General features: G+C 36.6%; 1 protein-coding gene across 1 annotated transcript in view; it reads left to right on the top strand.

Annotated features, from left to right (window-relative positions):
* LRIG2 (leucine-rich repeats and immunoglobulin-like domains 2) overlaps nt 1–16262 on the top strand; it is a 59156-nt gene that overhangs the window by 19329 nt on the left and 23565 nt on the right. Inside the window, exons 2-8 of the mRNA XM_006895706.1 lie at nt 8549–8614; nt 10116–10190; nt 10338–10472; nt 13238–13381; nt 13529–13672; nt 14680–14823; nt 15033–15176. Coding sequence (XP_006895768.1) covers nt 8549–8614; nt 10116–10190; nt 10338–10472; nt 13238–13381; nt 13529–13672; nt 14680–14823; nt 15033–15176 — 852 coding nt within the window. The remainder of the gene's footprint in view (nt 1–8548; nt 8615–10115; nt 10191–10337; nt 10473–13237; nt 13382–13528; nt 13673–14679; nt 14824–15032; nt 15177–16262) is intronic.

Genomic DNA, 16262 nt, shown 5'->3' with positions numbered 1-16262 from the left:
CAATAAAACTTTAGCCTGTAAAACCTAGTTAACCTCTCCCTTTTTTTTGTTAAGTTCTCTATATTTCCTGCTTTTGTTGGCTTGTCCCCTGGTATAATCCCTGTGTGTCCCTGATGTACTCTGGTTTTCTTTCTGGGATTTAGGAGTACTAATTCCCATTTATTCTCTGGCTTTCCTGACCATCCAGGACACCCACAGACTAGACATAGCACGAGTTAAAATTAATACATGAGGAAAATGGATTACATTAATAATGAGAAATGCACCTAGTACATTGCTTTGCTTAGACCTTCCCTGTCAGTAATTTTTAATAAGACAACTTGTTTTAATATCCATTCTGAAAAAAAAAACCCCAATTATAATGAAGTAACAATGTGATACAAAGATTAAATCTAGTTGATGCCCAGTAAATGCTTACTAATGATGATGAAAAATATCATAGTTTTCTGTATTCATAGTTTTTTTCCCTGTGAATAAGCAATGACCTACTGCATATAGTGCAGAAATTGCTGAACTATTACTTTGTTATAAATAGGGGGGAAAGAGACAGCTTTTAAAAACATGAGAGCAATATTCTGTAGGTTTTTTTAAAAAAAGTAGTTGCTGTTGACTTTTCCAGATTTACAATGACTCCATGAGGTGTAGAAGTGAGGAGGAGCCTCAGCGACATGGACGCAGCAGTGGGCTCAAGAGCGTCAGAGATGAGGCTGGCGCAGGATAGGACAGGGTTAGAGCTGTTGTTCATAAGGTCACTAGGAGTAGTACTTAATAACATAACAACAACATGTATGTCAAAGAAAATTCTGCTCCATAGGTTTTCAGTGACTGGTTTTGGTCAGAAGTAGATGACCAAGCTTTTATTCTCAGTTAGCAAACCAAGAACTTAAAAGATCAATTTTGTTAAATGACTTAAATTTTAAAAGCCAGACACTGGATTCTAAATGGAATTTAATATTTCATTAATCATTTTAAATACTAAGTCAAATATGTTTCTATTTTTCACTATCTTTCTATGTTATTTTACTGATTAGGAAGATACAAAGACATCTAGATATTAGACATTTCTTTTTCCAATGTCATAATTAAGTTACTATTTTAGATTAAGTTGGAACATTATTCTGAAACATTCTGTATGAAGAATTCTAATCTCATGAAGTGACATAATTGAAATCTTATTTTTAATTTACATTCTGGGTAAAAGATAAAGAATTTATGTCTTTGGTTTTATTTTAAAATAAATTATTTACTTTTCCATGGTCAAACTGGTAAGATAGTACAAAAAACACATAAAGTAAAAAAAATCCTGTTCCTTTGTATCTCATTTAATGAGAAACTATTGCTATTTCTGACTATGCTTTTTTATACATTCCCCTACCTCCTTTCCTTTAAAAAATAAACACATTCATATCATTTATAGTATTCTTTTTGTTTGCCCCAGAGAATTCCCATTGAATGAAAGTTTATAAGTTACTTAACTGATTTCATTTTGGTGAGCATCTAAGATTATTTTGTGAGTTTTGCTATTGCAGCAGCTTCCTGGTAGATAGCATATCATCATTATATGAATATATATGTCAGGTAGATTTGTAGAAGTGATATCACTGAATTATTCTACAAGTCTAGTGATACAAATTTTTGCACCCAAATGATTTGACCAAATCTTAGGTGGGCTGTCCTCTCATTGACAGCTTTCTCAGAAGGATGAGCAGTCTCCTGCTGTGTGATAACTGCCTCTGGAAACCCACAGGAGGGTAGGCTCTAACTCTACAGAACACAACAACAACCAGCAAGACTGATATTATTGTTACTTTTGAGATGATTTCGGACTCATAGTGACTTCATATAACCAAGTAGAACTGCCTTCTGGTGTTTTCTTAGCCGTAATCTTCATAGGCAGAGATTGCCAGGCCTTTCTTCCAAAGAGCCACTGGGTGGATTTGAACTGCCAGCCATTCATTCAGTTAGCAGCCATACACTTCACCTGTACTCTTCCATGACTCCTTTGTAGTGTTCTTATTTTATTATAGAGGATACTGATGATTAGAGAATTTTAATAACTTGCCAGGGTCCCCAGACTGGATATTCACAAACTGTATTCTTGAGTGCATTTTTATTTGTTGTTACTATATTACCCAATGTAAAGATATTTTCAACCCTTAGGAACCCAGGGAAAGGTAATGGAGGAAAAGGAAATGTCTTACTTTTTCTTAGCGTAGCACGCTATGGACTCCACACCAAAACACCTAAAACTTGCTTTCTTTCATATTTTTGGCTTTCAATTTGAAGTATTGAATATTCCCATCTTTTTTCTACCTCCCAACATTTTGGATTCATATAGGAAAATGTCAGTGAAAATGAAGGATAGAAAAATAGAAAGCATAATTTAGAACACCATTATACCTCACTTAAATAAAATCATATTTCTTCTGGATATATTTGCCCCATTATCTCCAGTCATCTCTAGTTCCACCAGAAAGCAAAAATACTTCCAGGGAGCTAAAAATAGTTGAGCTTTATTTGTCAAGATGCCTCTCTGCACTCTCATCTCATTTACTCCTAATCAGACAGTTCTAATTAAGGCACTGGGGTTTCCCAGCCCAGGACAGCTGACTGAAAGCAACATTGGAAAAAAGGTAAATAGCACTATTAGGTAGGCAGGCCAGTGATTCCAAGGAGTAGTGCTTAATGTGAAGCAGTTAGTGGTTAAAGGAAAAGCAAACCCATAAAAACAGACAAAATCTTTGGGATTGTCTCGGAACCTTTGGATTTATATCTAGGGGCATTCAGCATCCTTAGAATGTGTAATCACAGCATTATAATTGATGACATGACCCTGAGCATTACTTTTCAAAGTAAATTTTTAGATACACTCTAGTTAACAAGCCTGGGACTTGTATTCACAAAAGATAGGATAAAATATACTGTAGAACAAAGTGAAACATTGTCATATTGTACTTCTCAGTCCTGGGAAACTCTGGTGGGCTATTTTCTGGTAAAGAGTTGTACTGCCAACCCGAAGGTACAATGTTTGAATCCACTAGCTGCTCCATGGGAGAAAAACGAACAGTCTTCTCGTGTGCTGTGTTCTGCCTCAGAAAACCCAGCTAAGAGTTACTTGACTCAGTGGTACCCAACAACCACCACCATTCATAACTGGCTCTAATGTTCTAATCTTTAAACTTGCAAAGGCCCCCTTTGTTTACTGTTACGCTGTTGAATCTCACATGTCAGACTTTTAATGCTGTAGAATATTAAAAGAAGCCAAACAAACCTAAAACCAGTGACAATATCTCAGAAGTGTTCACACATGAAGGTGGAAGAAAACCCCTGCATCTTCATTGCTTTAGGACAGTTTTGCCGTTAGCTTTTAGAACTTGAGTCTCTGCCTCAAACTGTTGTGATTGCTCTGTATATCCTATAAATGATTTACACTCTGGTACTAAACGACCACATTAATGGCACCTCTGGCTCCACATGATATCCACAGAAACTTTAATAATTTATCATTTATTACAGCTACATCCCTGTAGATGGCCATAATAAGCCAGTGCCGATTTTACAACAGTGGGGGCATTCTCTAGGACCTTTGCTCTCTGATTATCATCTGTAACTATCGGTTATCAGTAATGTTAGAAGATAAAAGATTATTGACTGCTGCCAAGTTAGACTCTTTAGGTTCTGGCCATCAAGAGTTAGGTTACTTGGAAGTTCTTGAGTATTTCTTAGGGGTATTCAAGGGAAAAATCATTGAAACAGGTCACCATTTCAGGACTTTGGTGGGATTTTTATTTGATTTTAAATTATCATAAGTTTATGGTAATAAAATGCAATTCATAAGTAACCACTGGGAAGAATAGCACCAGGCTTTCTTAATCTTGAGTTTCATATCTGATAGTTGAAATTTAGACATTCAGCCTTTTTAAAAAAAAAATACTTTGAAAAATAGGAAAGGCGTGTTTATGGAAGCTAAGATCTCCATGTCTGTGCTCCCTCTCTGCACTCTTCCTTGCTTACTAACTGCTGTTGAGTTCATGTCAACTTGCTATGAGTGACCCTAGTCAGGTTTCCAGAGGAAACTACCCATCTTTCTCTCACGGAGCTGTTGCATTTTAACCTCCAGAAATGCAAAGCCTTCTGATTAACATGCTTTGTTGCCAGAGTGCCTTAGTACATGCTAAATTATTAAATTTCAGAGTAAAAGAGAGTCTTTTACCCATTTCCAGTAAAGCTCAAGGCACATCACAACTACAAAGTTGGCAGCTTTTTTAATCCTAGGGCAAGGTTCAGAGCCATTGTTCATAGGGTGATGAGTCTAGTGATTCAAACTACTCATACTAATGAGTCCTTACTTGGTACAGAACCCAGCACATAGTTCAGTAAAATACTTGTTACATAGATATCTGATATCAGATCAATACATATATATATAATTTTATTTGGTTTTGGAGGGTTTTTTTGTACTTTAGAGTAAATTCCAGTGCTTAGTGCCTAAAGGACAGAGTGGAACTAACTGCCCTGGAGCTCCCAAACCTATAATCTTTGTGGAAGCTACCTCTGCGTCTCCCTCTTGTGGAGCAAATGGTTGGGTTTAAACTGCCAACCTGGTCAGCAGAAGACAACTATTTAGCTATGACTAACAGGGCTCCTTATAATCCAGTTAGACACCTGCTTTTTTAATAGAGACCTATCTATAAGTAGGGAACTCTGGTGGCTTAGTGATAGGGAGTTGGGCTGCTAACTGAAAGACGTGAAATCTCAAAGTTCAGAACCATCAGCTGCTCAGTAGAAGACAGATGAGTAGTCATTTTCCTGTGGGACTTACTGACTGGAAACTGGCTGGGGGCTTAGCTATGAGTTTGTTCTGACTCCCCTGTATACAAAAATGTAACTAATCTGTATTAGTTACTTTCTATGGCAGTACTGCTTTGGGAGGGCATTTCTGTTCTTCCTGGGTGTCCTTTTAGCTCCATTCAGTGTAGATGCTGTGAGTCCCAAGCGACTCAGACACATAACAACAACAATGTAGATGTGTTGTAGAATGATCAAGAAAGCCTCATTATATATGGTTTTCTGATCTCTGAGGTTGTTTGAAAGCATTTATCCAAAGACATATGTAGCAAAGTATCCTTTTGATTCTGTTGGAAAAGCTGAAGGTTCTTTAAAGATAATAAAATTACACTTTCTTCTTTTTTTGTTTTATTTAAATTTATTATTAATTTCAGTAAAAATTTACAGAGACTTTGGATTTCCATTCATTCATTGTTGCCCTTTTCTGCCCTTCCAATCCTCCCTCCTAGTACACTACCCTCTTGGAAAAGTAAAAGAAAAATTCTTACATTGTTTTACAAACCCTCCCCCAGGTCCACTCCACCATGTAGCCTTTGCTCTAGACTCCTGTCATGACAACAATACCTAATAACATATATCTTTTAAACAGTTTCTCCCTCATCTGTTTCAGTGCAGTATACATTATTGAACCCATCCTTTTCAGTCTCCTCCCAAGCCCAAGGTCAGTCCTGTTTTACAACAGTGGCACCCGGCATTATTTGTCCTTTTGTGACTGAGATACTTCACTCAGCATAATGTCCTCCAGAGTCACCCATTTTGAATAATATTGCATGAGTTCCTTGTTTTTCAATGCAGCGTAGTATTCCATTGTGTGAATATATCACAGCTTCTCTATCTATTCATTTGTTGATGGGCACTTAGATTGTTTCCAGCTCCTTGCTACTGTGAACAAAGCAGTGATAAACATGGGTGTGCATATATTTGCTTGGATGTCATTTATGGTCTCTTTGGGGTATATTCCCAGTAGTGGAATTGGTGGGTTGAATGGTATCTCTATTGGCAGCTTTTTGAGAAAGTACCATACCACTTTGCACAGTGGTTGCACTGTTTTACACTCCCACCAACAGGGAGTAAGGGTTCCAGTTTCTCTGCAACCTCGCCAGCATTTGTTGCTTGCTACACTTTCTTCTAATAGAGACATTGGACAGATTTCACTGATGCTGACCATGTGTAAATTTAGTTTAATTTTATTTTAGATTGATTTAATCAGGATTTTCTGTAAAAATAATTATCTGGTCATCATTGGCATCCATGGGAGTAATCCAGAGGATAAGATAATTTCATTTTTAAGGTTGCTGTTAAAAATTATGCCATTGGGATTTAGGATTTGGAAAAGTATTATGAATAATGTTAGAATTAGAGTGAAAGCTCTTAATCTGCAAGGGGAAAAAGTTAAATTTCAGCAAGAATGAAATGTTGAATTACATTATGCTGGCTGTTATACACATCCATTTGCCACCCTGAAGCAAAAATAGGTAATATCTAACTCAAATGAGACTTAAAAGTTTAATACCTGCTTCCATTAATACTCCACAAAATGATAACAAAATACAAAGAAGCATCTCACTTGTTTGACGTTCTGTATATGGTTAGTAGCAAATATAAGTTGGATGACTGCATCTGAATAGGGTTTTTTGTGAGGCAAATTCATATTTTTTATCTTCTGTTTCACAGTATACGCTTTCATTCATAAGTGTTCCTTGAGCTGATGATACCTGGGCCACACATCTTAGAATAAGACTTTATATGGAAAAGTGATAGGCTAGCTTTCATTATGTCATTGTGTAAATTAAGGCTTTTAAGGAAAATTGGCTAGGTTTTACAGATGGAGAGACATGAATCTAGCCGAGAACAAATTGTTCTGCTATGATAGAGACATTGTTCAACCCTGCATGCTTCTGTCAGCTGCCTGTGGTGGCACAGAGAGATAAAGTGATCTGTAATGGATCTCTAGTGTGTTCCTATTGCTGACCATATTGTAACATACAGTACATCTTTTGTGCAGATGGTCTGTGTGGGCTAAATTCCACCTCACACTTGCAAAGATGCCAGGAAGCATCAAGGTGAATTTTTAAAAGCTATTTAAATATTTAGACTCATGGCTAATTTCATGGAAATCTTCGCTGTATCTAATAGACTGCTTGCTAAAAGTGAGGTGAATTTTGCATTTTGTTGTTGTTGTTGTTTTTAATAGCTCCTCCACTTATTAACTGAGTGACCTTCGATTGACAAATTGTTGATCTCTCTATACCTATTTTCCTTATCAGGAGAATATTTGCTTGTAAGATTGTTAAGGATTTTAATATGTGCACAGTGCATATAGATCAGTGCTTGACATTTAGTAAATGTTAGTCCCTCTACTACCGCCATCATTATAATTTGAAATGAGATGAATTTCCCTCCATTGAAGCTAGATTGTCTTTTTTTAGGAAGACCACATCCCTGTCAAGGATGTGGTCTACCCCAACTCTATTATAGAAGCTTACTATCTTCACTTCTAAAATCTATCTTCATATTTATTTATGTATAACTGAAATATGTTATAGTGTTACTATATTGTCATTAAAAAGAAGGATAAAAATTCATACCTCTCAGGAATGACATGTAAGATGTATTAAGTGAAGAAAGCAAAAAGGCAAAACTGTAAATTATTCAGAACTCTGTAAAGAAATTTGCTGGTTGTTGCTGTTGTTATGTGCCATTGAGTTGCTTGCGACTCATAGCGACCCTATGTACCAAGAGCCCTAAACCCTGCTCTATCCTGTACCAGCCTCACTGTCTCCACACACCTACTCCCATTACCTTAGTCACTGAATCGATCCATCTCATAGAGGGTCTTCCTTTCTTGCGCTTTCCCTCCACCTTCCCAAACATGATGTCCAAGGACTGGTCCCTCCTTGCAACAGATCCAAAGTATGTCAGACGAAGCTTAAAAATCCTTGCCTCCAAGTAGCAGCCCAGTTTCTCCCTCTCCAGGACAAATCTGTTTGTTCTCCTAGCAGTCCATGGTATATTCAATAATTTGCTGGTATATACATAAAATATCTGGAAGGCTACACATCATTTAAATGAGGGAGGAACTGGGTGGTTGGAGATCAGGATGGGAGATTGTATACCATATATATTCTTTTCTACTTTTTGGTTGATGAATCATATGAATATGTTTCCTATTTAATAATAATAATAGTAATAATAAATTTATATGGAATCTAAAGAAGTTTTTGCTGTTAATGTGCTGTTGTGTTGGAATCTACTTAGAGCTTTGTCTCCAGCAGGGGAGCAGCTGGTGGATTTGAACTGCTTACATTTGTGTTGGCAGCAAAGCTCCTTATTCACAAATCCCCTGCTGTGGTGGTGTGTACCATTGAGACACATAGCTGACCCTCTGGAGGGTTTTCAGAGGCAGTTAACTGCCCGGGAGGAGATTGCCCATCCTTCTGCAGAGTGGCTGGTGACCTCTAACCGCGAGCCTTCATTGCAGTGCAGCATCTTGCCACTAGGCCACTAGAGCTCCCTACAAATCCGAGCTCACTAAAGAAGTTTTAAATTTTTACTCATGTATTTTATTATTCATATTCACACTTGATTGGGTGTTAATTTCTTGTTTTCTTTCTGGTTTGGTGTTTGTTTTTCTATCTTTTCATTTACATTTTAGAACCATGGTAAGACTGATTGATTGATTTTATACTTTTTTTTTTAGGGATCTGAGTCATAATCGATTGTCTAACTGGAACATAAGTTTGGAATTGCAGACATTGCAGGAAGTGTAAGTTACTTTCATTGAATTGAAAGTTACATTGTATTTCTTAAGATGATGTAATAAATTTTGAAGGTTGGCCTATTCAATTCAGAAGTGCTATCAAGAAATTGAAGAAAATAATGAAATAACTTTTTTGAAATTAAAAAACCTAAGCTCTTTTCTTACTATTACAAAAATGCCAGGCATTGTACCACTGGTTCGGTGGTTTGAAATTGTAAAGTATGTGAGATTATTATTGTACTTTCTTGTGTGTATGTGGGTATGTGTACTGTCAAGTTGGATCTGATTGGTACAGGAGGAGATTGCCCCTCCTTCTCCAGCAGAACATCTGGTGGATTTGAACTGAGTACCACTGGAATTGCAGTGCAGCTTCTTGCCACTAGGCCACCAGAGCTCCCTGTTGTACTTTCTTGAAACAGATATAGAGTATCTCCCCTCTTCAAAGTAGATGTGGTATGTTTTTCAACAGAGTTTTGTTCAACCAGTGAAGAACTCTGTTGCATAAACCTTTTGATATCTTGACTTGTTGTCTGAAATGGAAATATAAACTGAAATGGAGTATAAACTTACCAAAGTAAACTTACTAAAGTAAGTTTATATGAAATATTATACAGTATATTTTATATCATTTAGTATTTATATAGAAAATATAAATATGATAGTATTTACGTCAAATGCATAGTAATGCTATCAACTAAATTCATTAATAACTACAATTAAATTTTCCAGTTGACTGATGTTTGTCCTTTAAAACTGAGATCTCCTTTTGTAGGGAATTTTATAAAATATTAATATCAATTACTACACTGTGATGTTGCCAGTGCACAAATTGAGGCATCTTTGCTCCTCTGTGAAACACTCTCCAAACACTGAGGTTTATTTTTCTTTTTAATTCATTGCTGACAAGTGTACTCTCTCATAGTCCCTGCATCTCAAATTGACTTCTAATCTGGTATGATCTGAACAAACGATTCATAAATTTATTGGCTGAAATAGTAGGTACTTAAGAAATCTTGAAAATAGTGGAATTCATAAAGTTTAATTGGATGGGCTTTGTAACAACATTGCTTGACTTTTTAAAAATATTTTACTTCTGAAGATTATTTGACTACCAGGTTAATGTAGTGTGATTGTATGAGATTTCTCCCAGAACACTTAATAATCTCTTTAAAGGACTGCTTGGATCAGATGGTGACATTTATATTATGTCATTTACAAAGTTACTCTTCTGGATGGAGTGTTTATTCCATTTTTGTTTAAGAACAACCCAGATGATTTGTTAAAAGAACCAAGATCTTGCTGGGATTAAAATTTTTAATATAAAAATGTTTATTTGTTAATGTCTCTGATTTCTTAGTATAGTGTATTTTTATTATAGTGTAACTCATTCTGAGTCATAGAGGTTTTCAAATTTGGCACCTGTCCTAATTAGGTATTAGCCAGAAATCAGACCTCAAGTAAACATTTCTCTCATTAAACTTGTAAATTTATTTTTCCCTCTCCCTAGGAAAATGAATTACAATGAATTAACAGAAATTCCATATTTTGGTGAAGCGACCTCTAATATTACTACACTCTCATTGTAAGTAAATAAGATTTTTGCATCTTTTACAAATAGTGTGTGATTGGTTTGTTGTAAGCACTCATATAATTTGTCTTATTTACTTAACATTCTTTTGACCTGGGGTAGATTGTTGTCAGTCATTTCAGTATGCTCTTTGTTTTGTAGAGTGCATAATATAATACCAGAAATAAGTGCAGAAGTGCTCCAGTTTTACCCTACCCTTGAGAATTTAGATCTCAGCTCAAATATAATATCTGAAATCAAGGCGTCTTCATTTCCTCGTATGCAGCTTAAATACCTGTAAGTAAAATAGAGTTTAAATGACATTTACTTTAAAATGCATGATCATCATTCATGATCTGCCCTACATGAAATTTTTACAATTTATTGTTATTTAAAAATGTATATTTAAACAAAGTTTAGGGTCATTTTTTTGTTTTCTTTTTTTTAATTCATAGAGTACATGTTGTTGTTGTTGATTGGCTTTGAGTCGAGCATGACTCATAGAGGCCCTGTGAACACAAGATCTGAAGTCCCTCTACAACAATCAACATTTATCAAAGTTCATAGAGTTTCCAGAGGCAAGTTGTTTAGGAAGTAGATGCCACTCCTGCTTCCATACCTGTCATAGAATGTTACTGGTTGAGTCTCCTGCGATGCATAGTGACCCTATGTACAGCAGCTCTGAACCCTTCCCTGTCCTGAGCCAGTCTCAATAATTCTGACACACCAACCTCCACCACCCCAGTTACTGTATCAATTCATCTCATCCGGGGTCTCGCTCTCCTGTGCTGTCTGTCCACCCTTCTGAGCATGATGTTCTTCTCCAAGGACCTGTCTCTCCTGGCCATGTGCCTAAAGTAAGTGAGGCAGAGCTTCAAAATCCTAGCCTCCAAGGAGAGACTTGGTTTCATCCTTTCCAAGACAGGCTGATTTATTTTCTTGGCAGTCCGTAGTATGTTCAAGACTCTTCTCCAGCACCACAACTTGAAGGCATCTATTCTTCTTCTGTCGTCCTTAGTCATTGTCCAACTTTCTGAAGTATAACAAGTAATTGAGAAGATCATAGCCTGGATCAGACACACCTTTGTATCTAAACTAACATCATTGTTCTTCAGTACTCTGCAGAGGTCCATGACAGCAGATTTTCCCAATGCAATTTGCCTTTTGATTTCCTGACAGTTTTAAGAGTTTTGATTGTGGAGTTGAGCAAGCTGTAATTGTTGACAACCTAAATCTCTTCTCTATCTATTTATGGTGCTGCCAGTTGGCCCAGTGATGAGAATCTTTGTCTTCTTGATGTAGAGCTTCAATCCATATTGAAGATGACAGTCCTTGACCTTTTGCAAGTGCTTCAGGTCTTTTTCAGTTTCAGCAAGCCAGGTTGTGTCATCTGCATATCATAGGTTGTTGCTGATTCTCCCTCCAATCTTGATGCCACACTCCTCATCATAAAGCCCTGCTCCCTGGATGATCTGTTCTGCATACGGATTGAAAAGGTAAGGGGACAGGATGCATCCCTGACGCATTCGTTTCAGTGTGTTTCCTTGCTTTATTCTGAGGACTGCTTCTTGGTCCATGTATAGGTTTTTTATAAGCATGATCAAGTGTTATGAGATTCCCATTTTCCTCAAGGCTAGCCACAATTTTTTGTGATCCACATAGTCAAATATTTTTGCATACTCAATGAAACGCAGATAGACATTCTTCTAATACTCTCTGCTTTCTGCCAAGATCTATCTGACATTGACAATCATGTCCCTAGTGCCACGATCTCTTCTAAATCCAGCCTGTATTTCTGGTAGTTCTCTGTCAGTGTACTACTGTTCAAATCTTTTCTGGGTAATCTTCAACAGGATTTTGCTGGTGTGTGATATTAGTGATATTATACAATAATTTCCACATTCTGTCAGGTCACTTTTTTTTTTTTGGAATGGGAATAAATACGGATCTCGTCCAGTCAGTTGGCCAAGTACTTGTCTTCCAGATTTCTTGGCACAACTTGGTGAGCACTTGCAGGGCAGCATCAGTTTGCTGAACTATGTCAATTGGTATTCCATCAATTCCTGGGGCTTTGTTTTTTGCCAAGTCCTTCAGAACCATCTGACCTTCCTCCTTCATCACCATTGCCTCTTGCTCATATGTTGTTTCTTGAAATTCTTCTGTGTTAGCCAGTTCTTTTTGGTACAATGACTCTGTATACTCCTTTTATATGCTTTTAATGCTTCTTGAATCATTCAGTATTCTGCCCATAGCATTCTTAAGCATTGCAGCTCGTGGCTTGAATTTAGTCTTTAGTTCTTTCAGCTTACAAAATGCTGAACGAATTATTTTCATGAAACATTGATAGAGATACAATAATTTTTGCAATTTCATTCTGCATTTTTACTAAACTTTTTAAAAAGGAAAATAAGAATGGTTTTGTTAATGGTAACTGAAAGATTTGCCATTGTTTTACAGTATATAAGACATTCACACATAATGTTTCATATTAGACCAAATGAACGTGTTTTATTTTTACCAAAAATGTTGTTATGTACCATCGAGTTGCCTGTGTCTCATAGTGCCCTATGTATGATAGCTCTGACCCAAGCATGGCAGCTCTGGTGGCTGGGTAGTAAGGGATTGGGCTGCCAACCTGAGGTATGTGGTTCGAATTCACTAGCTGCTCTGCAGAAGAATAATGGGCAGTCTATTCCTGTGAAATTTACTGCTTTTAAAAACTTGCTGGAGGTCAGCTATGAGTTGGTTCCAACTCAATGACACATAACAACAACATACAATGTATGCACACATAATACTCTACTTCTCATAGGAAACTAGGATGAAAGAGTTGTGTAGTTTGCAAAAAAGCTCTATATAATGTATGTTACTTACATTAAAAAATGAGGAATTATTTTGTAGATGAAGAAACGAGTGGTTAAGTAATTCACAGTGTTATAAATGGCTGATGAGCTGTAGAACTGGGATTTAGTCATGGATTTTGTTGTGTGCCCTCGAGTCATGGATTTTGGACAGTGATAAAATTTTTTGCTAAATCTTTATTGTCAACTTTCTCATTTTAGGAATTTGAGCAATAATAGAATAACCACATTAGAGGCTGGTTGTTTCGATAATTTGTCGAGTTCCCTGTTAGTGGTTAAGTTAAACCGGAACAGAATTAGCATGATCCCACCTAAAATCTTCAAGCTGCCTCACCTGCAATTCTTGTGAGTAACTAAATAGAAAAATTATAAGAAGAAAGTTCGAAAGTTTTTCTTTTTTTTTTTTAGAAGGTAGTTTTTCTTACAATATCTTTTTCTTTTAATTCTTATATGAACAAATGAATCGTCTGACTCAAATAATTTTTATCAAAGGGAACTTAAAAGAAACAGAATTAAAATTGTGGAAGGCCTAACATTCCAAGGGCTTGATTCCTTAAAATCTTTGAAAATGCAGCGGAATGGAATCAGCAAACTCAAGGATGGAGCTTTTTTTGGTTTGGATAACATGGAAGAACTGTAAGTAATAGCAACTAGAATTGAAAATTTTTAGAAAAAGAGTGAGTTGCTTTTGAGTGTCAAACAAGTTGTGTAGTTGCTTTGATTATACAGATGTTTATTATTAGTTCATTATTCATTTTCTGTTGTGAAATAAGTGCACCAAAAGTCTTTTAATCTTTATTAGCACTTGAACAGTGGGACAGAGTGTTCCCCTGCTTTTTCTGCTTCTGGAATTTAGTGAGAAGTGTCTATCCCACTTTGAGTGCATGTGGCCATCTCGAGGGAGTGTATATGCCTGTGTGAATCTGGACAGATTTCCCACAAGCCCAACCCAACACCCCTTGGTACATGTGTGTGTCCTTGTTGTTGATTGCCTTCAAGTTGAGCATGACTCATAGCGATCCTGTGAACAAAAGGCCTGAAGCCCCTCTACAACTGTCGACATTTATCAAAGTTCATAGTTTCCGGAGGCATGTTGTTTAGGAAGTGGATGCCACTTTTGCCTCCTATGTGTGTGTGTCTTACTAATTGTATAAAAATCCAGCTAAACTAAAAAATTAATTTTACATTTCATTCAAAATGCTTTCTGTTACTGAAAAGACGTGGTTCTAACAAAAAACTTAGAGCAGAAAACATTCTTTAGCAAAGTAGTATTTTATAGTTTTTCAAACATCTCATCTAAAAAGTTTTCAGTCCCTGAATGTTTTGGCTAATAAAAATTGTTGGAGTTTATTTATAATAGATACATATTTTGTAGACCTGATATTTTGGACAGTCTTTCCACATCCATAGGGTTGCTATGAGTCAGACTGGACTTGATGGCTAATAACAACCACCACCACTTTCTAGTAGTAAATCTTTAATAAAGTGTAAATATTACTGAATAAAGCATAAGTCATCTTAAGCTTATTTCAGTTGGACACAACTATAATGCCTCTCTATGCAAGACTTAATGAGGATTGGAGATAGTGCTTCTCCTTATAATGCTTTTGTTTTGAAACAGATTTTCTGCTCTAATTCTACAGAGAACTAGAAAACAATAACCTTACAGAAGTGAACAAAGGATGGTTGTATGGCTTGCGAATGTTACAGCAGCTCTATGTGAGCCAGAATGCTATAGAAAGAATCAGCCCTGATGCGTGGGAGTTCTGCCAAAGACTGTCTGAACTGTAAGTGTTGGATCACATTTTAGTGGAGACTGTGGGAGTAGAGCAGGTTGGAATAAGTCATCCCCATGGGCAGTAATGAAAGTTAAGTGTTGTCCTGATTTTCTAGAAGATTTTTGAAAGCTCTAAATTTATTGTGTAAATAAAATTAAAAGTTAAAAGTAGAACCAAAATAAAATAAACTCCTGACCTCCCATGTTTCCTATTTTCAGTGATCTGTCCTATAATCAGTTGACGCGTTTGGATGAATCTGCCTTTGCTGGTCTGAGTTTACTGGAGAGATTGAATCTAGGGGACAACAGAGTCACTCATGTTGCTGATGGTGTATTTAGGTTTCTTTCAAATCTTCAGACTCTGTAAGTACAGTCACCCTCTGCCTCTGTTATTTTTTCCCTTCTCTTTTGCTAATCTTATTAAAGAAGTATTAAGTGAAAAATGTATGTGTTCTTCTTATTTTGTGGTTCTTCTGTTATATGTAGGGAGCTTTGGCAGCCTAGTGGGTAACGAATTGTGTTACCAGCCCAAAGGCAATCTGCCAGCAGCTCCTCAGGAGAGAGATGGGGAATCTCCTCCTGTGTGATTTTCAGCCTCTGAAAACCCACTGGAGGCTCAGCTGTGAGTTACAGTTTTCAGTCTGTTACATGCTTGGGGCAGCAAGATCATATTTTGTGTCTGTCCCTGTAAATGAGTCTAAACTATCTCTAGCCCGTGGTACTTGCTCGACGCCAATTCATGACAGTCCCATGTGTGTCATACTAAAACTGTGCTCTGTAGAATTTTCAGTGACAAATTTTTGCCAGGTTTTTCTTCCAAGGTACTTCTAGGTGGACTTGTATGATCAGCTTTTTTGGTTAGCAGTTGAGCGTGTTAACTGCTCCACCAGGCAGACCTTAGACCTTCAGAGAGTACTTCAGTTCTGAGGTAGTTGACCAGAAAAACATCTCTTATGTGCTGAATGCTGAAGAATAAAACTTACTAAGAGTCAAGATTGCAGAGTTATTTTCTTGTTCCTCTTTCCTTGACAGTACAGTCCCGAAGAACTCCTACTTCTCATTAAAGTGTGTACAGGATGAATAGTGGGAGTAGCTCTGGCAGGAAACGTGTTCTATGTTTTAAATTTTTATTTTAAATTTAGAGCTCTATGCTCTAAATTTTGCTCTATGACTTTGTGCAGAAGGAAAGCCCTTCACATTTGTTAATTATCTAACAAGTGTTAGGTACTTTCCTTCAGATCCTTTGACATTAGAATTTTATCTCTTTTTCATATTAGGAGATCCAGGTTCAGAAAGATTAAAATGTTCAAAGTTTTCTTTAATTTTTTAAATTATTTTTTCTTTAATTTTTTTATTATTTTATTATTTTTGTGTGCGTGTACCATCAAATCAGATCTGACTGGTACAGGAGGAGATTGCCCCTCCTTCCCCGGCAGAGCATCTGGTGGA

Source organism: Elephantulus edwardii, unplaced genomic scaffold (assembly GCF_000299155.1).
Source record: "Elephantulus edwardii isolate Elephantulus edwardi_28Jun2011 unplaced genomic scaffold, EleEdw1.0 scaffold00174, whole genome shotgun sequence".
Taxonomy (NCBI): domain Eukaryota; kingdom Metazoa; phylum Chordata; class Mammalia; order Macroscelidea; family Macroscelididae; genus Elephantulus; species Elephantulus edwardii.
Note: the sequence above shows the minus strand (reverse complement) of the source record. Positions and strands in the feature narration are given on the sequence as shown.